Source organism: Vipera berus, assembly GCF_964194415.1.
Source record: "Vipera berus genome assembly, chromosome: 6".
NCBI lineage: Eukaryota > Metazoa > Chordata > Lepidosauria > Squamata > Viperidae > Vipera > Vipera berus.
In genome coordinates this window covers 81,469,501-81,495,330 of record NC_138208.1, presented here as the reverse complement: position 1 = coordinate 81,495,330, position 25,830 = coordinate 81,469,501, and the positions used below count along the sequence as shown (strand labels likewise).

At 41.1% G+C, this 25,830-nt stretch overlaps 2 protein-coding genes across 13 annotated transcripts in view; both read right to left on the bottom strand.

Annotated features, from left to right (window-relative positions):
- Positions 1 to 14,207, bottom strand: part of AEBP2 (AE binding protein 2) — a 48,291-nt gene extending 34,084 nt beyond the window's left edge. For all 4 annotated transcript variants that reach the window (XM_081331235.1, XM_081331236.1, XM_081331237.1 and 1 more), the window contains exon 1: positions 13,364 to 14,207. In XM_081331235.1, coding sequence (XP_081187361.1) covers positions 13,364 to 14,148 — 785 coding nt within the window. In that variant the 5' untranslated portion in view covers positions 14,149 to 14,207. The remainder of the gene's footprint in view (positions 1 to 13,363) is intronic.
- Positions 14,208 to 22,457: 8,250 nt separating this feature from the next.
- The window catches only part of PLEKHA5 (pleckstrin homology domain containing A5), a 201,445-nt gene continuing 198,072 nt past the window's right edge, over positions 22,458 to 25,830 (bottom strand). For 8 of the 9 annotated variants that reach the window (XM_081331230.1, XM_081331229.1, XM_081331221.1 and 5 more), the window contains 2 exons: positions 25,603 to 25,763; positions 22,458 to 23,332 (listed from right to left, as the gene is read on the bottom strand). In XM_081331230.1, the coding sequence (XP_081187356.1) occupies positions 23,298 to 23,332; positions 25,603 to 25,763 (196 nt within the window). In that variant the 3' untranslated portion in view covers positions 22,458 to 23,297. The remainder of the gene's footprint in view (positions 23,333 to 25,602; positions 25,764 to 25,830) is intronic. The other variant, XM_081331224.1, reaches the window with a different exon arrangement.

The window sequence follows — 25,830 nt, the reverse complement described above, 5'->3', positions numbered from 1 at the left end:
CAATAGGCCCAAAGTTGTGGTATTCAAACCATGCCCCTGAAACCATGAGAACTCCATGAAAATCTCCCTGTGTTTAACACGAGAGGTTCTATTCATATAGCATGTTATATAGTTTTGCAATATTAACTGTAACATTTTGTTCAAATAACACGTATTACACAAAACATATTCATTAATGGATTCTACACCGATTTTTCATACAGCAAAGGATTTCTCAAGTATCTCAAATTTGAAGACTACTGGCCCAAAGCAACATATTCTACACCATCTCTTTCTGACCAATCCTTTCATCTATCACAGTTACTGTTGATTTTAAATTGGATAGCAATGGCTCTTATATACTGCTTCACAGTGCTTTACAGCCCTGTCTAAGTGGTTTACAGAGTCAGCATGTTGCCTCCAACAATCTGGTCCTTATTTTACCGACTTCAGAAGGATGGAAGGCTGAGTAAACCTTGAGCCTATGAGAATTGAACTGCTAGTAGTCAGTAGAATTAGCCTGCAATACTGCATTCTAACCACTGTGCCACCACCGCTTTAAATTGTACTCTGTCTTCTACTGGATTTAATGATGTTTAAAAACAGTATTGTCTATTTAATACGAAATGCCCAATTTTAAATGCTTTTTTTTAAAAAAAAATCCTTATGAACTTGCTATTCTAATTCTGGGGGGGGGGGAAACCATGAATTCTTGAAATATATACACCACCTTTTTAGTAAAACTAAGTGAAATAGAAAGTTGCTATATTAATAATAATTTCTAGATGTCTCAGTTTTACAAGTATGAGATTTATTGTATCTTTTGTAAAAAACCAGTTTTTCCTGTAATGTCACTTAAGCCTTTCTTTTAGCTCAGCGGTGTCGAACTGCCGGCCCACAGGCCAGTTGCATCATACGGAGGCCGCACCCACCCCGTTGCTCTGTCAATGCAAAAATAAGTTGTGATATGTCACAACACGTCATGTGACGCGGCGAGCTTGACACCCGTGTTTTAGCTGAACCTTTACGATGTTCAAATGTTTCTTTTTGAAACTTCAAAGAACACCACAGAAATCACAATCAAGTTTAACAACGTCAAGGTGTGAGTTGCACTTGATTTCTTATGGCTTCATGGAAATATGTGTAGTGTTCTTGCAACAATTTGGAATATTTTGCCACTGCCTCCTTCTCATACACATATATGCATGAGTATGTGGGGTGGGGAGTTCCAGTCTAGGCTATGGCCCTGGTATATTTCCTGGAGTTCTCACATCAAAGTACTAACCAGGGCCCAATCCTGGTATTACTTGATGGGGCTTTCCAATTCACAGTCTTAGAAATTATTCTTGGAATTTGTGCAGCACTTCTGAAGAACATTAGCCTCAGCCAAAATTTAGGCAATCGCTTAAGGCAGTAAGCAGAAGCTAGATTCTCATCACTCAGCAAAAAGTCCTGGGTGACCTTGGTGTGACTGTCAAGGTTTTCTAATTCTTAGCAATGAGAAAGAGGATCTTACTCACAATGATATGACACTACTGAAATGAAGGACTAACAAGGAGAAAAGCTACTGCAACCTCCTTTCATTTCTAGTGTTCTGAAAGAACTGCCAGTCTGCAAATTCTCAAAGGCATATAATTTTCCTTTACACCAAGCTCTGAATTCTATACTCCAGAAGCTTTATTTTTTTCTGTAGAGAAGTTTACACTCTCTATTAAAAGCTGTAGTAAGAAACATTCAGCCATAAAATATTTTACTATAACTTAAGCTGATATGGAAGCAATAATGAAGTAAATAGCGTTTGTCAGATCAGAAGCTCAGAACACAGACAGATTTAACAGATTTCCAAACACACTTTGCTTTGATTAGGACATCAGTTCTAAATACCATACTGAACACATCCGAAACACATGTGTTCAGTGCAGTAATAAATCAGTTGCAAAGAAAAACATCCATGTCTTTTCAGAAAAAACACAGTAGTTTTGAGCCAAAATTGCCACTTCACTTCTAGTCCCAAAAAAAGATCCTTAGATTTATGTCAAGTTAGCCTTCCTGTTACATATTTCCTATTATATTCCATGCCAATGCAAAATTTCCCATCATTTCAGAAGCAAGCTTTTGGGCAAGAGGGCTGTAGTAGAAGCAAAATGTAAATAGAGCTCACCATCAGGAAGGTTGGGTTACCTATTCTCCAATTTTAGTGTTTCTCAAAATAAACTCAAGACTAAATTGTTTTCATCATTAAGAAAAGCATCTGAATGTGGTCACTCAGTTAGCAATTATAAGCCACAATGTCATCCGCAGTTAATCTGGATACCTGTTTATTAGATTTCTGGACTGTTTATGTTTATTTTAATTTTCGTTTACTGCTGAGCATGTAACTCTCAGCAGTAAACAAAAATTTAAATAAACGTCAAATGGCCCCACAATGCCAAGTATAATAGCAAGACAAAAATTAAAATTAGCAACCTAATGAAGGCAATATAAACATTCCTATGTTCCCTCAAAGAACTAGTTTGGAAGAACTTGGCCAGGATTGCATCCCTAGCAACTAATCCATCTGCTAATGAACATTCTTGCTTGCCAGATTAATCTTTGTGAATGCACTTCCCTCCCCCAAAAGCTCTGCTAAGGACTGAGATGTACAAGCATGTCAAGCTCAGAACAAATTTCTGCATTCCAACTTCAGAACAAAAGTTGACTGTCTGAGTGGCAGCGTTTCAAGTTTTCCAGTCAAAGAAAGCAAACCCGAAATGTGCCATTTTGCTCGTGGAACTGGTCTTTTCAAGCGTTCTGAACTTGAAAAAAAAAGTGTATGTTTTCCAAGAGATTTGGGTTGAAGATGGAAACCCTCTGAGCTACTTCATGCTTTGTTCCAACAGAAAAGGTAGCCGTCTTGATTATCGCACGTATTGTTTTGTGGTGAATTCAGAATGTATTCACACCTTCTTTTTTAGCAAAGGACAAATCTTTATGTAAAAATACATTTAATCGATTCATATCAAGAAAGCTATGTTTGAACTTCATTCACTATTCAGTTTACAACGAATGGCTAAAAAGATGAAAAATTCTATAAGCCCTACATAATTATTAATTGTATCGTCTCACCTTATAAAGTATTTTATTAGCTAGTAGGCGTCTATTTCCATTTAAACACGCAAGTGCTGGTGTCCCCGTGTCCACTGTCTTTCTTGATCCCCGTTTTCCTTTTTCTTAATATGTCTTTATCTAAAATTGGAAACTTTCAGGTAGAATTTCCAACAGTTTTAGGTTTGTATTTTTGTATTGTGCAGTGTTTCCATTTGAAAGAAGACTATTTTATATTAAAAGACAACACAATAAATATACTCTGCTCCAGATGGTTTACTATTCTCCTAGGGCAGGGGTAGGCAACCTCGGCTCTTTTATGACTCATGGACTTCAACTCCTAGAATTCCTCAGTCAGCTGACTGAGGAATTCTGGGAGTGGAAGTCCATGAGTCATAAAAGAGCCGAGGTTGCCTACCCGTGTCCTAGGGAGTCACTTTCATCATTACTGCTCAAAATCTCTTTTAGCAAATATAATGACTTGTCCAAAAATCAACTTCAGTAAAAACTTCACATCAAGTTAAACAGAATATATTTTTTGGCAGCTTTTATTATGCAATGGCTAAGACTGGTTAGACAACATAGAGAGGATTTAAACAATTTATAAATATGCCCTAAAGCAGGGGTGTTAAACTGCTGGCCCATGGGCTGGACGCGTCATCCGGAAGCCGTGCCAACCCCATTGCCGGCAATGGCAAAACCGTCCCGATACGTTGCGCAATGTCACGTGACATAGCGAGTTTGACATGTCTGCCCTAAAGGGTTAGATGAAGGCTACTGTCTTTCAGGAACAATTTAGCCCCCAAATGTTAGCAATTACATCAATGGTTATGGAATTCAGCGTATAATGCAATCAATAAAAACATATTTCAAGAGACACAAACCTTACACTAACTTGTCTCAGAAGTAACACACAGCATGCAAACCAGTGTACCCCAATTCAGCTCTTATGCTGCTAATTCTAGAGCAGGGGCCTATAAACTTGACAACTTTAAGACTTGTGGATTTCAACTTCCAGAATTCCTCAGCCATAAGTCTTAAAGTTGCCAGATTTGGAGACCCCTGTTCTAAGACAACCAACATTAGGAATCATAAAATAAGCTCGTCTTTTGGCAATGTAACTGGGTTTTCATTGCTGCATGACAAACAGGTTTTTGATTTTGAAAAGTAAACATGAAATTATAAAAGATTTTTAGAGATCTCCTCTTAACTCTTGCTCCATTAATTTTAACATGGAAGCTAAAAAAATGATTTGTAAGCCACTAGAAAGCAATAAATCCGAGGTCTTTATTAGTACACATAACTCACTGTGCTGGGAGTTTCTCATAAGCTGTCAAAAAAGGAACATGCCTGTTAACTTGTAAAAAAAAATCCTATAGAAAATCTATTTTCCAGAAATCTAGGACCAATGAAAAGGTTTCTTGGAATAATTTATATCCTACCTTTAGTAATCAAGACTGCTAACATATTTTTTTAAAAAAAAACCCAAATAATCAAATAATAAAATGCCACTCTGAACAGTAAAAAAATTCGTATATCCCAGGTAATAAATGATCTTTGCATTTAAAAATGCAAATGGCCTCTCTATCAAATCTCAGAATATAAATGGTAGAACCTTAGGACACAAGCCATTTAGCTAATACTAAGCAACATTTTTAACTATAATGCTAAATATGCAAATATTTTGAAATGAGCATATGTTAATATAAGACAGTTGCCCAAGCTGTACTTTATTAGATTTTTAACCTGTAAAACCCATCAAACTCTCAGTAATACACAAAAAGCATAAGAAAGATCTACAATATGAACAATCTGAATCAAAGGAATTAGTGTTCTGTAGTAATTTTTTTTTAAAAAAAATCGCCATTGTATCGTGTTTCTGCAAGGCCAGGAATGTCAGAGCAAGCCCAGTTTGCAAGAGAAGGCTACTCCATGGGGAGCTATGATAAGAGACATCTCCTTTACGAAAATGCTGTATCACAAGTGATTATTTTTTTCTGGGATATTCATATTGGATGATTAGTTCTAGATTAAAGAGGAAGTGCTGAAAGTACCTGGACACCATGACATACAGTCCTTTATAGCGGAGGTCCCCAAACATTTGGGCAACAGGGACTGGTTCCGTGGAAAGAGGTTTTTCCGCGGACCCAAGGGGGCGTCGTTTTGGGTGCTGCCTACATCCCGCGGATGGGGCTTTGCTTGTTTGTGTGGACCGGTTGCTGGCATGCTGTGGCCCGGTACTGGTCCACGGACTGGGGGTTGGGGACCCCTGCTTTATAGATTAAAAACAGAACTTTAACTATGACCAGAATTGTACCCAGCTGGCAACAAATGCAAGATCATGCCACATTTTGCCAGTTAACAAATGAGCCACTGTCTTTTGTACCAACTGAAGTTTCCAAGGGGTCCCTTAGGGCAGCTTCATGTGGAATAGGCTGCAGTACAGGCAGTCCTCGGCTTCCAAGCATTCATTCTGTGACCAGCTGAAGTTACAACAACACTAAAAAAAGTCACTTATGATGGCTTTCCACACTTCCGACCACTGCAGCATCCCTCAATTTGGGCATTTGGCAACAAGCGTGTATTTATGAAGGTGCATTGTCCCAGGGCCGTACTTTACACTTTCCTAGCTGGCTTCCAACAAGCCAAGTCAATGGGGAAAGCCGGATTTGTTTAATGATCACATGATTAAACTTAGCAACTGCAGCGATCCACTTGACATCTGTGACAAAAGAGGTTGAAAAATGGGGCAAAACTCACTGAACAACTGCCTTGGAATGTAATGTGGTTGTAAGTCAAGGACTACCTGTACCTGAGATCCAAGAGCATCTGAAGTTTCTGAAATTGTTTTAAATGCAGCCTTCTGTGGAATCTACTAAATAATTTTATTTTCAGCCTAGCTGGAAGTAATACCAGAGTTACAATTAAACAATGTAATTGGAATTAGAAGTCATAAATGCTTTTGTTGTGGGTGATAGCCCTTTCCCTCTAAAAGCAGCTAAAAATCTGTATTAAAAGAGGCAAACTTCACCCAGCCAAATGCAACTGCACCCTGACTGCAGCAAACTTCAACTTATTACCCTCTTGCCCTTAAACCAAGAACGCAGCATCTTCCCACAGAAACAAATACGTTATTTATGCATTTTTTCACTAAGTTCTCAAAGCTTCAGAAAACTCCCCACTAGTTTACATACAAGACAATAACTTGCCGAATAGAGCAGGCTACAAGCCAAGACATCAAACAGAAGCCTCTTGATGCCACTGCCTTAAGAAACACATCAAAGACTGGTTTCCAAGGCTCAAAGCCACTAGAAATGACATTCAGAGCACACTACTGCAAACTCTTAAAACTTGCATGGTTCCCCAGGTTATAATTGTGTGACTCCAGAATTTTTTAAACAAAATTAGGCATAGGTAGAATTTTATACTATTTTCTTCAGCCCAATAGACCAGGCAGAGCAATAGGAAATCTGTTATTTGTTTCATAGCTGGGGAGTAGGGTGTTTATAAAGAACATATGGAAAATGCTACTTGAAAATCCAGGCCTTGAATGAAAAACAGATGATGTTTCAAGGAGGCAATAAAGTGCCCAGTGAAGTACACATTTTCACAAAGAGCAAAAGAAATGGAGTAGGACCTTTTTAGCTGAGCCCTGGAGCCCCATAAAAACTACAGTACTATTCAGCTGCATTAGGTCTGCTCTTCAATGATTCTGCCAAGAGTTCACTGAATTCTCAATCATGCATTTTAAAGAACAATTACACAATTTAGTTATCTACGACACTGTAGACAAAACAACTTTCAGGAAAGCTAACACAATCCTTAACCACAACTATCCAAGGACATGCAGTTAAGCTCAATAAAATTGTAGGAATCTATCAAGGGGGTTTCAACCTAGCTGAAATGAAATGTCAGAATTGATGTCATGTGATTAACATAGCCTGGTATTGGGGACAGGGGGAAAATATTGGTTGCATTTGCCCAAAACACTGAGTTACAACTAGCTAGCCGAAATTTAGGTAGCTTACTGTGTGAATCTCACCAATGGATTTTTATTTATTAGGCAGTTAGGTTAAGTCAATGAATCTCATATAAATGAAGTGTGAACCTAGCAATCACAGTATTAGTATAGGCTACCCCATAGATGAAAAAGTGTAATTTATCATTACCTAAATAAATAATGGAAGGAGATCTTACTGCCTTCAATATTCTGTTAACCAAAAAGCTGCAAATTCGATTAAAACTGCGTGAAGAAACTTTCAAAGCCAGCTCACAACTAAAGCATCATGTTGTATCCAACATGGGACTGATTTGTATGTGAAGCACTATTTTTTTTTAAATTCCATTTATATCCCGCCCTTCTCCGAAGACTCAGGGCGGCTTACAAGCTTAGCAGTAGCCTTCATTCTATGTATATGCCTGCTTATTAGGGCTTTCATACACCCCCCCCCCCCAAGCGGCATTATTACAAAGTCAGCTTAATTGCCCCCAACAATCTGGGTCCTCATTTTACCTACCTTGGAAGGATTGCCTACAGTAGAACAATAAGAAATAAGTGGTAAGTTTATTAAAATGCAGAGATGCTACAATGGAATAAGGTCACCCTTAAGAGTCCTTGCATGTGCTGCCTGTTTGAGAACTTCCAATAATTTAATTTAAAACTAAAGACTGCAAGCAAAGGTGAAGAAACATTCCAAAACCAGCATTAGGAATCTCATAGGTAGCTATAGAAAATGCTGCTGTTATTTTTGCCAAAAGAATATATACACAGGAGAGTATTCCTGATTTTCTTATCTTGAAATATAATATACATTCAGATTTGAATATTATTTGAATATTTGAATATTATTATTTGAATATTTGAAACATAATATACATTCAGATTTGAATATTATGCTTAACTTTGCATTATGTACATTTATGTCAAGCCTCACTGAAACATACAATTTGACCAAGGATGCCTAAATATTTTCTGTGCATCTGTATATCTTTTTCACTTAAGAATGAAAGGTTAGGCAATAGGTTTGAAGGAATGAAGCCCTAGCGTTTTAGACAAGGCAAAACATTGGAATTCTTTTTACATTTTTAAAAAATATGTAAGTAATCAGACTACTAAAGTACACAGTATTTATGGGCAGAGCTTCCTACAGTTAGCACATCAAGGACCTTAGTGATACAACAGGTGTCCTCCACCTGGTCTTGGATAATTTATAAGACTGAAAGTTTTTAAGAAGAGACTGGACAGCCATTTGTCTGAAATGGTATAGGGTTTCCTGCCTGAGCAGGGGGTTTGGACTAGATGACCTCCAAGGTCCCTTCCAACTTATTATTATTACTTCCAAGACAACATAGCTAATGATAGTTTCTAGTCCAAATCTAGAAAACTCCAGTGGGGAAGGCTCCATAATCCCTCCCATACAATTTCCTTGTATGTCTTTGTTGAGTATGATACATAACTAAACTACCGGTATTTAAATCTTCAGCAAAGATTTTGGTGGAACATTCAATGTTTCAGAACAGAAGCATCACCCTATGTAACTCTTACAACTCAAAAGCTCAAAGCAATAATTCTATTCTTCCCCTATTCAGGAATTGTAAACCAATGCAACGACAAATATCAAAACAGCCATCTACATATTAAAGTAGCTGTGTGTTTTAAAAAAAATACAGCTAGGGCAGGGGGGTCAAGCTGCCGGCCCGCGGGCCAGTCCCGCAGAAGCTGCGCCCACCCCATTGCTGGCAATAGCAAAACTGTCCCAATACGTTGCACGACATCACGTGATGTCGCGAGTTTGACATGTCTGAACTAGGGGAACTGATTTTATCCTATATTGTTAATTTTAATTTTTACTGTTGTGTAGGCATACTTCCTGAAGGTATCAAAAGAGCTTTTCCCCCCCATCTGTTCTTATGCATAAGCCTATATATCATAAAAGCATATGGCAAATATTTGTCACTCTAACTTTTCTCTTACTGCAGATCGACGATTCATTAACATTTAAAAAGGAGTCATATAATGCTATCATTATCGCTAGTTTGCAAACAAGAACAGTCCAACCCTCCGTTCCAAATAGGAAATTCTACCCACAATCTTCTTCCACGCTCATTCTCTGGCACCTGGTATTTGGAAGCATGCTGGCTGACCCTGGAGATAATCACAATTGACAGCTATTATAACCAATGGCGTCCATCTGCCAACTTCTCCAAAATCTCTGCTGGTAGCTTGGAGAATTCTCTTGAGCAGAGGTTTTTTTTTTTAAGGGGAAAGGGAGAGATTCTCTTGCATGATCAGAAATCCTTTTGTAGAACACTGATTCCAGCCTTCTAAATCCGCCATGAATTGGTTTAGTCCTTTACTAAAGTCATTATACCTCAAGGAAGTAAATTCTATATATTCACTATGAGCAGAGAAAAGAAATGTCTGATCCATCAAATTCCAGTGCTCATGTGTGATTAAGCTGATCTAAAATCTGTGAAATGCTGTAAGTGTATAATAACCTTCAATCTTTTAACCGACTTGTTTATAAAGATTGGATTAGCAGAGACACTGGAATACATTTGCTCCACATAATCACGACCTTACAAGGCATTAAGATATATTTAAGACGTGTGTGATTTTTCTTGGCAAAACAAGCTTGATCAAGTTTAAAAAAAAACTCTGAACAAACCATGAATCAATGTCCATTATTAGAGAAAGCTGTGGCACTAATGCTCAACAAAGGCTCTAGTTATCTTTAAGTGAATTGTATTGGCATATTTGAAATAACTTCTTTCACAATCTCAACTCCTGACCTTTTAAATTTTATTTTCCTTTACTTGAAAAAGTGCTGAAATTTCACTGAAAGGATCTCAGATCACTAAACACAGAAGATAATAGGATCAGGAGAATGACACTCCTGCTTACATGTAGCTAATGCCTTTTATAACTACCTAGTAGTTGGTATGGACAAAAAAAGCTCTCTCCTATTCTGGCTGCATCTTGTGGAAACTGAATTTGGGGTTCAAAAGCTAAACTGAAGGTAAATTTTGCATAAAGAAAATTAAGACAAAAACTCCTTTTCAGATCTGCCGTTCTGATTTCCAAGTATTTATGAACAGATTAAAGTTTCTGCCCCATCTTGGTCACAAATCTAGGAAATGGGTTTTTTAAAAAGTAAATGACATTGGCAAGTCATAGTCATTTCAGACTCAGTTCTGCATTTTTTATCTATGCATCTTGTAAGAAAATATGTAAGTCAAACCAAAAATTCAAGGTGGTTCCTGAGACAAAGGGACATGGTAAGAACAATCATTTCAGAAAAGATGTCCTATTCAAATGGTCCAAACTATTGTGGTAACTCTTTACTATATTGCCATGTTGCTTTCTCCAACATTAATTCAAAGGCCATGTAAGATATAGAAAATCATGAAAATTACTTTGGTATGAAATGCCACAGAGCTCTAGACCCTAACTTAGTTATGCAATCAGATCAAATTCTGGAAGGAAACATCAGATCAAACAGCAACAAGAGCAATTCAGATCAAACCGCATCTTCTACGTTTGTACAAAGAAAGCTTCATTTCCACTACAATTTTCTTCTATCCTGCCTAAAAGAATTAATGTTAAGGATTGACAAATGAAGCTTTAGTTCTTAGCTTGTCATTAGTATCAAAACAGAAGAATGTCCATGATGCTCTGTCTAAATGCAATATGAAAATAAAAATTGTTAGATAAAAGCAAAGCAAAGAATAGGTCATAATGGTGTTTCCTTCAGTTATAAATGTTAAGCTTTATCTAGCTGTCTGTTGTGTCTAAAACACCTTTTAAGTAGGACATTACATGGACAGAAGCAGGTCAAGTTATCTTGGGACAATTTCCAAACGTTATATAATTTAAACATTTACCCTGTGATTTTTTATCCAGGCTTCCCTAAACTAGCATGACCAGATGCAGGGATCCTATAATTTTCCAAATTCATAGGAAACTCTAGGTCTAGGAGATAGAACTGATAAATGCAACATCGTAAAGGGTTAGTTTGCTAGCACTTATAAAAGCACATTTAATCAAAAGCATATGAACTAAACCATTTTTCTCAGATCCATTGCCCATTCAGTACCTGCTTTGCGTTAACATTTACCTTAATATTAATAGGTGAATCTATATAAATCCAGCTTAACTGACTCCCTATCTTCCAAGAAGAATGTAATATTATCAGATCGGCAAATTGCTTTCAATATTAATGTAAACTGAAATGTAAAATAAGGATATTTAACTTGGCTGTTTTTTTCTCATATAAAAGCAATTATTAAAATGGCAACAGAATGTAACAGACCTTCAAATCACTAGTTGCATCACTCATAGAATGTAATAACAGTGCCACTGACACCTGGTGCTTTAATTATCCTCTACAGAAAAGTTTTATTATGCCAGAATGAACATGTTCAAAACTAGGGCTTTTTTCCTCATAGAACGCTCAGAACAGAGTTCCGGCACCTTTTTTGGATGGAACCTTGTAGGGTAGGCAAGGCAGGTTGTATGACATGTGTGAGTTCCGGCACCTTTTTCTTTTACAAAAAAAGCACTGTTCAAAACTAATCAGGAAGATTAATCAAGATCACTTGTTGAGATGGGCACTGTAGAAATCAAATACACAACCCTTTATTTCAAAATAAAATGCAGTTAATTATTAAGTCCATATCATATATGTCATGAAAAATTCACAACACGGTTCCTTTAACCAAACTACCCTCTGATATGGAAAGTGAGAGCTTTTAGGTTTTCCAGGGGCTTTTATCTGGTCCACTAATAAACAGAGAGAGGAAAGTAGTCTCTGAAGTTGAAGCCCTGCAGGAAGAGAGGTAGGAAGAGGCTGTCAATTTACAGTCCTTTTTCCAAAGAATTTGAAGTTGCAAAAAATTTAGAGCAAGGTTTTATACTGCCCAACATATATTTATACACTGCAGAAAAAATGCATTCCTGTATTAATTTATATGGGAGAGAAATTTATATAGGAAAGCATCTTTTAGGGAAAAATCTACCCTAAATAAATTGAAATATTATTTTTATTTTTTATTTTAATCCCATTTATATCCCGCCCTTCTCCGAAGACTCAGGGCGGCTTACAAGCTTAGCAATAGCCTTCATTCTATGTATATGCCTGCTTATTAGGGCTTTCCCCCCCCCCAGCGGCATTATTACAAAGTCAGCTTATTGCCCCCAACAATCTGGGTCCTCATTTTACCTACCTCGGAAGGATGGAAGGCATATTAAGACATATGGCTTACTACTTTCTCAAAACTGGGCACAATTTAGGTATACTGTCCCTGAACTTTCCCAGAAACTGCACATTCACCCTGATTTTCTATGAGATTACAGGGCAAGAAACAAAACCAGAAATAGCTCAGCAATTTTTAGGATGAATTACATGTACCTTTAAGTTGTATACTTGATTGCAAACCTGCATATAAATAGCGTAGGCAGCAGGACAATTAAGTAGTAATTTTATATTTTGCATTGATGCATTTCATGTTTCCCTTCTATTAAACCACTCTTTAGGAACCACAGCAGCATCAAAACTCCAGTACTGGTTCACTTTTGCAATTTCTATTGAAATCTAATTCCCACTAGATAATGTGCTATTGTTTGAGTGGCTAAACAGAGAAAGGGGTTTAAGTTAAAACACCATAGTAGTAGGATGAAATCACCCAGATGACTTTTTCATCTCATATTTACATCAGTTCTACTCGGATAACAAACCCCATTAAAAACTAAGAACATATGTACTCAAAAGACTCCCGAGATTTCGCTTAAAGGAGCTACTCCCGTAAAGCCCGCAAAACTAAAAAAAAAAGGCTTAACATAAAAACGCAACCCCCGCACCTACCCTTTTGTTCGGAAACAACACTCGTTTTCACACATCGCACACTTCTATCAGTGTAAATCCAGCACCGACGAACACACATTTAGATGTTTAATGGGGATCTCGCAGGGAAAGGAGGGGCAGCGTTATGAATTACCTCATTTAACTATGATGGGGGGGGGGGGGAGGAAGAGAGAGAGAGATTTTGACTTTAATCAAACTCCTTCAACTTGGATGGATATCCCGAGTGTGAAACGGAGGGCTGCGGAAAGCAAAATGGGGGGTGTATGTTTGCAAAGGGGGGGGTGGGGGGTGATTTTAAAAAGGGGGGGCTGCCTCTTGAGGGACGCCCGGTGCCCCACATGGGGATGCACCCAAGTGCCCAGGAGCGGGGAAAGGGGGAACCCCCAACCTCCCCCCCCCGCAGGGAGCCCCAGGGCCGCGGCTGGCAGGCTACCGACCTGTCCTCGGAGTCCATGCGGCTCAGCGGCTCCCCGTCCGAGGAGATTTCCAGGCTGCCTCTGCGGCCGCCCGACGTGGCACTGCAGGAGCTGCTGCCGCCCCCGCTCCCCGTGCCGTAGCCCTCGTCAGCCCCGGCCGACACGACGACGACGCCGCCGCCGCAGCCCGCGTCCCCTTCGGACGACGACGACGACGCCGCTTGTGGTGCTGCCGCCGCTTCACTGGAGTCCCCCCCGCCGGAGGAGCCGCCGCCGCCGGAGCCGTCAGGCCCTCCGCCCGCGCCCACGTCGGCCCCGCCCGAGCCGCCCTTGACGTCGGCCTCGCTGCCGCCGGGGCTGAGCGAGCGGGCGTCGTCGGTGCAGCAGCCGCTGGAGGAGCCGGAGCTGCTGCTGCCGGCCTCGGCCTCCTCTTCCTCCTCCTCGTCGTCCTCCTCGTCCTCGGCGTCGTCGTCGTCGTCCTCCTCCTCCTCCTCGTCTTCCTCTTCCTCCTCGTCGTCGCCGTCCTCCTCCTCTTCGTCGTCGCCGTCTCCGGCCTGGCTGGCGCTCTCCGGGCTGGGCTCCGACATGCTTTCCGCCCCTTCGCCGTTCAGCGCCGGTGGGGCCGGCTCGGCCTCAACTCCCGCCGCAGAGGGGGAGGAGGAAGAGGAGGAGGAGGAGGAGGCTTCGCTCTCGGCCGCCTCTTCGGTAGCGCCGCCGCCTGAGGGCGAGGAGGAGGAGGAAGAAGAGGAGGAAGGCGGCGGCGGGACCGCGGGCGGCTCCGCCATGTCGCTCAGCTCGGCCGCCATGACGTCTGGGAGTCGCCGCGCCGCTCCTGCCCTGCGAGACTCAGGCCAGTGCGCGCACGTGTACGTGCGGGCGGGGAGGAGGAGCCTGGGCCTTGCGAGGGGGCGTGGCTTTCTCTGCGGTTGCGGTTGCAGCGCTGTGTGCGGTATGGCGTCCGCCTGCAGACAAAAGGGTTAGATTAGGAGGACTCGCGGATCAAAGGAAGGAAGCGCATGCGTGCATGTATGCTGCCGGCCTGCCCGCCCTAAACCAATGCTGCTCAGTCTCGGAAACCCAACCGATATGGACTTCAATCCCCAGAATTCCTTAGCCAGCCATTGGGAGTTGAGGTCCCCGCCTTTTAAAGTGGACCCGATTGATTAAACACAACCTATCAGTCTTCAAATAAGTAAAAATTGAGTGCTCTCTTCGAGTGATTATTACAAAGCAGAAACTCCCATGGTTTGGATATTTGATACAAGGAGTTGATAGACTAGACCTGGGGTAGGCAACTCGGCTCTTTTATGACTCATGGACTTCAACTCCCAGAATTCCTGAGCCAGACCAAATTACTATGCTTGAAGGAGCAGAAAATAATGGATATTTGATGGATGAGATCAGGGTAGTTGTAGGAGGTAAGTAGAGTAATTATAGGAGGAAATTATGGGAGGGAAGACCTGCAATTTATTACTATAATAGAGCAAGATGAGAAATATTTGACAGTGAAATCTAGGTCCCAAAAACATATTTGGGTATCCCAGAAGTTCAAATTAGTATGAAGCATATGAGGAGATGTGAAGAAGCAAGGCCAAAAGGGGAAGAAAAAAAAATCAAACGCAGGGTTGTATATTTGTTGGTTTATAATTTAGTTTTCTAAAGCTTCCCAATTTAACAAAGTCTAGGCAACTTACACATTGCCTAGTACATTAGACCAATACATTAGACCAGAAAACAGATTATAAGTAATCCTTGCCTTAAACCAGTCATTTAACAACTGTTCTTGTGGCCCTGAAAAAAAAAGATTTACAACCAGTTCATTTATAGCTGTCACCATGATGGGTGCTTGGCAACTGACATGTATTTACCATGGTTGCAGCAGCCCTGGGTGATGTGGTCACCATTTGCAGCCTTCTCAGCTAGCTTCAGACAAAAGTCAATGGAGAAAGCCAGATTCGCTTAACAACTGCAGCAAAAAGGTCGTCAAATTGGACATGAGTCACTTAATGACTTGCTTAGCAATGGAAATTCTGGTCCCAGTTACAGTTGCAAGTCGAGGACTTTCTGTAGGCAGTGTAAATTCTCTATTGTTCATATCTCTCTTTTTTTGCTGTTCCTACTTTTGCTTGTCTATCAAAATTGCAGTATATTTATTATTTATTTATTTATTATTTAAACTTTATTTTCTAAGTTTTCTAAGTTATCTAAAGATATTAGATGCTTTGATATAGAAATATTAGGGAGACAAAAAGAGGTTCTTAGACAATGAAAAATTGTCTACAGCCACAGTAGCACCCAAAGACACAATATTGGAGAGCACAAAATGAGTTTTCCCACAAGTTGTCATATTTTTGCTCCTGCCAGGAGCTGGTTGTCAAGAAAGCAGTTGTAGAAGAACCTGCAAAATCCACGTCTGGTCTGGTTTTCTGCAAAAAACTGAAGCATCTTCTGTTGGCAGGCTGAGGTAACAATGGACCTAAATGTCAATCTTTAAGATTTAAGAGCCAGTTTGGTGTAGTGGTTAAGGCACCATACTAGAAAGCAGGAGAGCTTGAGTTCAAGTCCTGCCTTAACCATGAAAGCCAGCTACATGACTGGGCCAATCCCATTCTCTCTCAGCCCAACCCGCCTCACAGGGTTGTTGTTGTGAGGAAAACGGGAGGAAAAAGGTGTGTTTGCCACCTTGAGTTATTTGTAAAAATTATAATAAAGACAAGAGAAAGAGAAAGAGAAAGAGAAAGAGAAAGAAAGAAAGAAAGAAAGAAAGAAAGAGAGAGAGAGATTGGGCCTGCATTTCTTTCTGGGTCAACCGTGCTCTGCAGTTCCCAGACATGGTCAGCAAGTACCCCAAGTCCTCTGTGCTGGAGTTAATGTGGGATCTGTGAGAGAACTCTTTCGTCAGCTCCTGAAGCTCCTGGCTGAAGTTAGCGTCCCAACACACACACACACACAACTTTCTATTGTGCCTTTTCCCAAAGCTTTTGCAAAGTGCCCCTTCTAGGACCCCATCTGCATTCCTATGGCATCAAGGCATGCCAGCTTTCATTTTTCAAACTCTGGGGGACAATTGTAAACCGCAGGAGAACAAAAGCTGGAGGGGGAGGGGGCAAACTGCTGGAAAGCAGCAGCTGCCTAGCTTTAAAAAAACAACAACTCAGAGCTTAGGGCCCCTTCTTGTTCTCTTCTCTCTCTCTCTCTCTCTCTCTCTCTCTCTCCCTCCCAACTTCCAGAATTTTTCCAGCCTTTGCTTCAAACTCCCTAATCCACTTGGTGCACAAACTGGAAATGAGCTGAGGTTAAATTACTTCTGGGTGACAGCAACCAGCACAAATTTAAACAAGTCTCTCTCTCTCTCTCCCCAAACTCTCTCTCCCTCTCTCAATTCCCCCCCCCCCCCCAGTTTTCCATAGGCCAAAGCTAGAACTTTCTGGAGAGATGATTTAGAAAGCCAAAATTTTTCAGCCTGGGATGTTCTTTCCCTCCCAATATGTCTATACAGAGGAAATTCATTTACTTTGGTGAGGAAGGGCAGGGTTTGGGGTTTAAGGTCTTGGTAAGAACAAAGCTGGCAAATAAAACAGTCTGGGGATATCATCTCTGTTTCTCATCTGCCAGAAGGAACAAATGTTCCTTTTGCCACAGCGCTCTGTTTTTTAACTAAGGATTTGTCCCTAACAGACAAAAATGAAATCTTATTCCAGTTCATAGCCCAGTCCTGTACAGAATTCTGACCTATGTTTTTGTGTCTCTCTCAATATTTTTGTCAGTCTTCTAAACTTTGTGGGGAACAAGGTCTCCAGGTGAATTAAGTGAAGCCCCACATATATTAAATGTCCCTTCCATTCTATGAATCCTTCCCAGGTGAGTCAGGAAATGAACTAATTCGCACAATTACCCCAGAATTGTGGTCTTTAGGGTTCTCTTAGTGCACAGATGTTACTAATGAAACATTAAGGTATGTCATGAAACATGTGCCACCAAACAACCAGGTTCAGAGAGCACCAAGGACCTCACAGTTCAAGCCTGAGTTACATATATTCTATCATAAGCCACAAGTTTTTAAACCTTGGTTTGTTAAGTACTCTTGACTGTATTGCATCAAGTCAAAAAACATTTCAATGAGCGACATAGCAGCATGCTGAACTGATATCGATTTCAGAATCAATCTAACTCTAGGTTCCAATCAAAGTCTTAAGTTTGGAGAAGGAATATTAGTGCAAAACAACTATTTTACTCCTGTTTTACTTCTTTGGAATTGCTTCTTTATTGCTTCTCTTTTTTCACATGGTACTATCTGCCTTGCTAAGGTTTATGCAGCCCGGGAGAGGACACGAAGCTGGTTCCAGGCAGTTATATCTGCTTCTTTGAGTGAGGGCAGTTTCCCCGCCCTCTTGAAAGAGGCGGTGGTGAGGCCTCTCCTCAAGAAGCCTGCCTTGGACCCAGCTGTGTTGAACAACTTTCGTCCGGTCTCCAACCTTTGCTTTCTTGCGAAGGTTGTTGAGAGTGTGGTGGCGCATCAGCTCCCTCTGGTCCTGGATGAAGCGGATTATCTAGACCCGTACCAATCGGGTTTCAGGCCCGGGTACAGCACGGAGACGGCATTGGTCGCTCTGGTGAATGATCTCTGGAGGGCTCGGGACAGGGGATATTCCTCTGTCCTAGTCCTATTAGACCTCTCAGCGGCTTTCGATACCATCGACCATGGTATCTTGCTGCGGCGTCTCAGGGGATTGGGAGTGGGAGGCACGGTCTTGCAATGGTTCTCCTATCTCCTGGGACATTCGCAGTCGGTGTTGGCAGGGGGGCAGAGGTCGACCTCGAGGTCTCTCGTTTGTGGAGTTCCTCAGGGGTCGGTCCTCTCGCCTCTCCTGTTCAACATCTATATGAAACCACTGGGTGAGATCATTTGTGGCTTTGGAGTTGGGTATCATCAGTACGCTGATGATACCCAGCTTTTCATTTCGACCCCAAACCACCCCAGTGATGCCCTCGACGTGATGTCCCGTTGCCTGGAGGCGGTTCGGGTCTGGATGGGGAGGAACAGACTTCAACTCAACCCCGACAAGACTGAGTGGCTTTGCATACCGGCATACCGGGTTATTCAGGATATTCCATCTCTCTCTATGGGGGGTGAACTATTACCCCCCGTAGATAGGGCTCGCAACTTGGGAGTCCTCCTAGATTCACGGCTCACTCTGGAAGACCACATAGTGGCTGTGACTAGGGGGGCCTTCGCCCAGGTTCGCCTGGTGCGCCAGTTGCGGCCCTATCTAGACCGGGATGCCTTATGTACAGTCACTCACGCGCTCGTGACCTCTCGTCTAGACTACTGCAACGCTCTCTACATGGGGCTGCCCTTGACCACTCGGAGGCTCCAACTGGTACAGAATGCAGCCGCGAGAGTTGTGTTGGGAGTCTCCCGATACTCCCATGTTACACCTCTGCTCCGTGAGCTGCATTGGTTGCCAGTTGTCTTCCGGGTGAGATTCAAGGTACTGGTAATGGTGTTTAAGGCCCTACATGGCATGGGTCTGGAGTACCTTAGGGAACACCTGCTGCCGGCATCAACTTCCCTCCGCCCTGTGCGTTCCCACAGAGAGGGCCTCCTCAGGGTGCCACCGATCAGAGAATGTCGATTGGTGGCCCCCAGGGGGAGGTCCTTCTCTGTGGGCGCCCCGGAGCTATGGAATCGGTTACCGGTTGAGCTCCGGATGGCGCCCGATCTTCACTCCTTCCGTCGCGATCTAAAGACATTCTTATTTGAACAAGCCGGCCTGGCCTGATGGGGGATGGGGGGGTTTATTGTTATTTTAATATTTGTATTTACTGTTTTTAGTGGGCATATATTTAATCCTTTTTCTTTTGTATCTCTGTATTTTTTATGCTTGCCCTGTTCACCGCCCTGAGTCCTCCAGGAGAAGGGCGGTATATAAATAAAATTATTATTATTATTATTATTATTATTATTATTATTATTATTATTATTATTATTATTATTATTATTATTATTATTATTTGGTTCCTATACTCTTATAAAGTTCCTTATGAATTCAGGTGTTTGCAGGGCAGGTGTAAACGTAACTGTAAGTGTCACAGGGCTACGTGGAGTAAATTTATTTTTCAGAGAATTTTTGTCTCCTTTTTCTTATCCAACACTCAGTCATTAATTGAGTGATACCAAATTCTATGCAACATCAGCTCAGACATGATATCACACGCCCTTACAAAAGTATTGGAAGTTTTTAGGTGTCTTTCTGTGATAGTATGCTACGTTTTCTCTGGTTTTTGTTTGCCCCATGTTAGAGGTTGCTGGCATTAAAGAGCAACTACAGACAAGTAAATAAAATATTTTAACTTCTGGACTTGGGAAAATTGTGGTGCAGGCATCTCATGATCGAAACAAGGGAAATGAAGTTTTCTTTAAAAAAAAAACTAAAAATGTTACAATCGAACAGGACAAAGACATAGAAAAGTCAAATCGTTATCCCACTGGATTCATTCAGCAAGTGCATCTTTTTGGCTGAGTTACTCAATATCCTAGTCTAGAGTAAAATGGACTTTATTACTTTGTGTGAATTCAGCCATAGGGGAGGGAGTACAGGGGAAATCCCTGCACTGTCCTGGACTTCAAATTTTCATGTCAAGCTCTTGGCAAACAATTTTAATATAAACCAAGATTTTTTCCAGAGTTTTCTTTAACAAGATTTATTGAAAGGGAGAGGTTACAGAAATCCCAGCAGTTTGACCTTGGTGACTGAGGAAGGATTCAAGCCACAGATGTTTACAGGGGTTGGAAGAAAAGACAGCAGCCATAATGGTAACCCCAACCCTTTTTATGTGTCCCCCTTGTAGATGACCTCATTTAAATCACTCTCCCTAATCTTAGCTGAACTAAATATAATCCTGTTCTCATAGCTAAACCTTTAAATTAAAGAAAAAAAATGCTTGGGGTCAGGCTGACAGAACTAAATATTTGAGAAACCTTTGTTCTCACTTGACAAGCACCTTGCTTAGCAACAGAAATTCTGGTCCCGCTTGTGATCATAAGTTGAGGACTACTTGCACAGCCAATATGCTCTACAGCTGCATTCTCCAGATCAATGGTGGGATTCAAATATGTGAACAACTGGGGTTTCTGTGTGGATGCTGCTTCTGGAATTCCATTCTGGGCCTGGGCAACAAAAAATTAGCTACCGGTTCTGCCAAACCGGTGCAAACCGGTTGAATTCCACCACTGCTCCAGTTGCTTTTGGATTATTAAAACAATAAAACCCACAGGTACTACTAGTAAGCAGCCGAATGGGATAAATAGAAGAAGCTGAAAAGGTAAACAAGTGAGCTCTTTTTTTTGTCATACTGCAGATGTTAATAATCTAATACTGATACGCTGATCTGTCAAAACTTTTAAATGAAAAAGGTAAAATTTCTTATAATATTATCCTCGGTAGATAACTGTCCCAACTTTCTCGCTAAGGAATTGAAGCTATGGAAAGCAGGGAGAGAGATAATCAACAAGTTACATTTTTTGAGCAGCTGTCATAATGGCTGGGACTTTAGCTATCGTGATGCCAAGTTGACCTGGATATAAGATGGAGTGACGAAGTCCATCTTCATGCCAAAAAGATTTCGAGCTAATTACCATTTCTACTTTGCAATGCTGGCTTGGGTGGGGGGGGGGGAAACAACCATGGAGAATGCCTGCTATGAATGCACCACCTTGAGTTCCTGAAGGAAAGGCCAGATATAAATACATCCAATAAATAATTAACTAATGGATTCCCCCTCCCCCTTTTAAGAACTATTGGAACTAACTTGTACTGTCATGAAAATTTGGTGGCAAACACAAAGTTGAGTCTGCGTTATCAGATGGCCAAACGATGATTAAATCCGAGAATGATTTTCCGCTTATTAATCAGAACATACAATGCAGCCTTGTGTGTCCTGTAAATGAAGCGGCACCATTGTGAACCTGAATAATCCCTGGGTGCATAATGAGGGAAAGTAATTTTTTCCCATCTCTAAATGGGGCTGGCTTGCGTGAGGGGATATGAAAGGAAGGCGCTTGGCAACCCTTTCAGAACAATGGCCCCAGATGGAAGGAGATGTAATTGGTTTTGAACAGCATGAACATCTGTACAGTGTGTGTCCTATCCCAATGGGCCTCTCTTGGCAGGGGGTGATCCATTTCTCCTTGTGTGTACAGCAATCAGCCACGTCATGTAAGAACCGCCAGACACTTTGGTTTCATCAGTCATCTGTTTTAAGCACTTGCTTTCCAAAGTCTGAGTTCAACCATCCTAAATGCGTTCAGGAAAGACACTGGTTTTTGACAAGGCGAAAGGTGGAGGATCAAAAGGCCCAGTGAATAAAGCCCATTCTGGGGTGAATGAGCTGGATTTCAAGAGCCACCAAAAGCTTTGTCAGTTGACTGAGGTTAATGTATAATGAATAAAAGTTTTATAATAATAATAATGATGATGATGTTTCTAAGTCTCTTCTTAGAAACTTCCAGTGTTGGAGCATTTACAGCTTCTGGAGGCAGGTTGTTCCACTGGTTAATTGTTCTAACTGTCAGGAAGTTTCTCCTTAGTTCTAGGTTGCTTCTCTCCTTGATTAGTTTCCATCCATTGCTTCTTGTTCTGCCTTCAGGGGCTTTGGAGAATAGCTTGACTCCCTCTTCTTTGGGGCAGCCCCTGAGATACTGGAATACTGCTATCATGTCACGCCTCGTCCTTCTTTTCATTAAAGTAGACATACCCAACCAATAAAATAACACAACCATGTGATCAGAATTTGGAGTGGGCTGTCTTTAGGATTTCATCCTGCTTGTGGATATTGGAATAGACCCTGACAGGAACATCCTTTGCACCTCTTCTTGTTCTTATATTTTTATCCTATTTTGATTTTGTTTTTGCTGCTTGGATTGTGTGTTGTTTTAATTGTGTAGTTGTTTTTTTTGGTTGTTGTTTGTTTTGTAAACTGACCAGGAGTAATGAGATTATGGCCGGATTAAAACAAAAGGAGTCAACCAATAATTCTGGTTAAGATTCTCATTGCTAGATGCATAACGTCCACGCCACATTTTAAGAACATCAACATTTATTTATAACATGATATAAAAGAAATGAGATATGAACATTTGCCTTTGAACAATAATAAGGGGTTTCTTATACTTACATTAGTTGTGTTCATTGTATAATATATACACAATGAACATAATTACATTTGTACACAGACCTAACTGGAAATTGAATATACCTGCTTCTTGATATATATATATACACCCTATTTCAACAGAGTAAGAAAAGCCCAGTCCATCCAGTTCCATTTCTTTTTGTAAAAAAAGGCAAAAAAAAAGAGAGTAAATACTAGCGTTGGTGAGTATGCAGATAGCAGAATGGCAGTAACTGACTTTGCAATCTGACTGGGATGTACTTACAGAACAACAAGAACAAAAAAGGACACATCTTAACTATGCAATGATTTTTTTTTTTAAAATGGCACATTTTAAATAGAGGGTGGTGGCATTGATTAATCAAAATGTGAAAATGAGACATGATCAGCTTTGGAAAGAAACCATGTTTCAGGGCTGACAGCAAAAGAAACCAAAGGAAGCCAATGTAACCGAATCCTTCCAAATTCAAACTCTTTTAAGAGGGGACGGTGCTGACTGTAGGCCACACAGAGGAGGAAGAGGAAGAGGAGGGGAACTCTCAGTTGTGTGGATGGAATGAATACAGAGCAGCGATAGCAGGAAGCTGGTGACGGCGGGAAGAACTCTGGAGTTGGTTGAGGGGGTACGGTGGGGATATTTAAAGCTCTCTTGGAATAAATGTTTTCCACAACGTGATAAAATGATGCTCTATGGACAAAAGCATCGGAACTATGAATTTCATAGATTTCATAAAAGTGACTGTACAAGCATCCTTGTCTTTCCACAGGCGTGTTTGGGACCTCAGCCGTGGATGGTCTCAGCAGAAGCCAGCAGGGCTGAAAAAGAAAGAGGTCTCTGTTGACATCCAAGAATCCAGGAGAAGAGGAATAGCATTTTTTTTTGGAAATAGGGCAAGTCAGAATGAAACATCTTTTAAAATCTCTGATTACCCAGGCAGATCAGGGAAAGGAGAGGGATTTTCCGTATTTAGTCAAGGCAAAAACAGGCTGAGGGAAGAAGCATCTGCTCTGACAAATACTGTTATCACCAAATATTGACATGATAGCAGTCCTGGATATGACCAAATTATGAGGGCAAACTAGGTGTCATTTAAAGAGAACTCAACTCACTTCGAAGAAAACTATTTCCAGATGGAAGAAACCCCTATAGGTGGTGCTCAACTTATAACCATTTGCAGAGCAACTGGACATAATGGAATGGCACTGAAAAAAAAGTGTCTTATGACCAGTCCTTGCACTTATGAGCTCGCAACCATTGGAGCATCCCTGCAGTCACGTGATCAAAATTCAGTGCTTGGCAACTGGCATGTGTTTAAGACTGTTGCACTATCCTGGGGTTGCGTGATCACCATTTGCAACCTTCCCAGCTGGCTTTCAATAAGCAAAGTCAATGGGGGAAGTTGGATTCACTTAACAATTGTGATATTTAAAAAAAAGGTTATAAAGTTGGACATGATTCACTTAACAACCTGCCTTGCTTTGGAAGAAAAATTCTGCTTCCAATTATGGTCATAAGTTGAGAACTACCTGTTTGGCAGCCTTTCTGGGCATGAGCAGATGTGTGGACCAGTTCCAAAATTTTCAACCCTGAAGTTTTTATTTTATTTTATTTTATTGTTGTATAATAATAATAATAATAATAATAATAATAATAATAATAATAATAATAATAATAATAATAATAATAATAATAATAATAATAATAGTAATAATAATGTTGGAAGGGACCTTAGAGGTCATCTAGTCCAACCCCCTGCTCAGGCAGGAAACCCTATACCATTTCAGATAAATGGCTGTCCAGTCTCTTCTAAAAAACTTCCAGTGTTGGAGCATTCACCACCTCTGGAGGCAGGTTGTTCCACTGGTTAATTGTTCTAACTGTCAGGAAGTTTCTCCTTAGTTCTAGGTTGCTTCTCTCCTTGATTAGTTTCCATCCGTTGCTTCTTGTCCTGCTTTCAGGTGCTTTGGCGAATAGCTTGACTCCCTCTTCTTTGTGGCAGCCCCTGAGATACTGGAACACTGCTATCATGTCCCCCCTCACCCTTCTCTTCATTAAACTACACAGACCCAATTCCAGCAACCGTTCCTTATGTTTTAGCCTCCAGTGCCCTAATTATCTTTGTTGCTCTTCTCTGCACTCTTTCTAGAGTCTCAACATCTTTTTACATCATGGTGACCAAAACTGGATGCAGTATTCCAAGTGTAGCCTTACCAAGGCATTGTAAAGTGGTATTAACACTTCACGTGATCTTGATTCTATCCCTCTGTTAATGCAGCCTAGCACTGTGTTGGCTTTTTTGGCAGCTGAAGTACACTGCTGGCTCATATTTAAGTGATTGTCCACTAGGACTACGAGATCCCTCTCACAGTTGCTACCGACCCAGAAAGTGCCCAGGTTGGCTATGACTTAATTGTTCTTTTCCACTGAAGTGGGGTTGTTTCAGGAATGCAACAGTGAATCTGGTAATGCAGAACAGGTTTTCCACTGCTTTGTGTCAGACAGCTCTGAAGTGCTTCTCACTGAGCTACTAAACTTTGGCTTACTGTTACTGACCGGAGCTTAGGGCTTCCTTGGTTGTTCTTTAATCTATGATCATTTACTTCAAGACGACAAAATTAAAAACAACACCAACAACGCAAAACTGTGCCGAAAATGTGAGGTAAGCAGTAAAGTCCTTTCACTGTAGCCAATTAGTTCCTGGATAAGTCTTTGGCATCTCCAATTAAAGCAGGGTTCTTCAAACTTGGCCCTTTTATGACTTGTGGACTTCAACTCCCAGAATTCCTCAGCCAGGCGAGGAATTCTGGGAGTTGAAGTCCACAAGTCATAAAAGGGCCAAGTTTGAAGAACCCTGAATTAAAGGAACCAATAGCAGACGACGACAAAGAACCCTGGAGAGACTTCTTGTAGTAGACGAATCTGGGAAACGATTTAGTGGAGCCATTTTAGATTTCTTTGCCATGCCGACAAAGCTTTGGCTAAAATGCCCTGCGCCCATCTGACCTCCTCAGGCAGGACTAAGTAAAAATGGAGTACATGCATTCCTTTGGATATGTTTTGACAATCTATGGCTAGGAATCCCAACCTGCTGCTGCGGAGTTTCCCTTTGAAGTCTGCGCTGGCATCTCGAACAACGAAGAAGAAGAAACCGTATCTTCCTGTTGCTCTTGAATTCTACTTTTTTCACTCTCTTCTGAGCTGCTTTCAAGCTTGTGGTTGATGACGGGGGCCTCCTTGTTGGGGCTGCTGGAGGTTGGGGGGGGAAGAGGAGAACTAGGTTTAGAATTTCCTCTAACCTTTCATTAGGTTAACC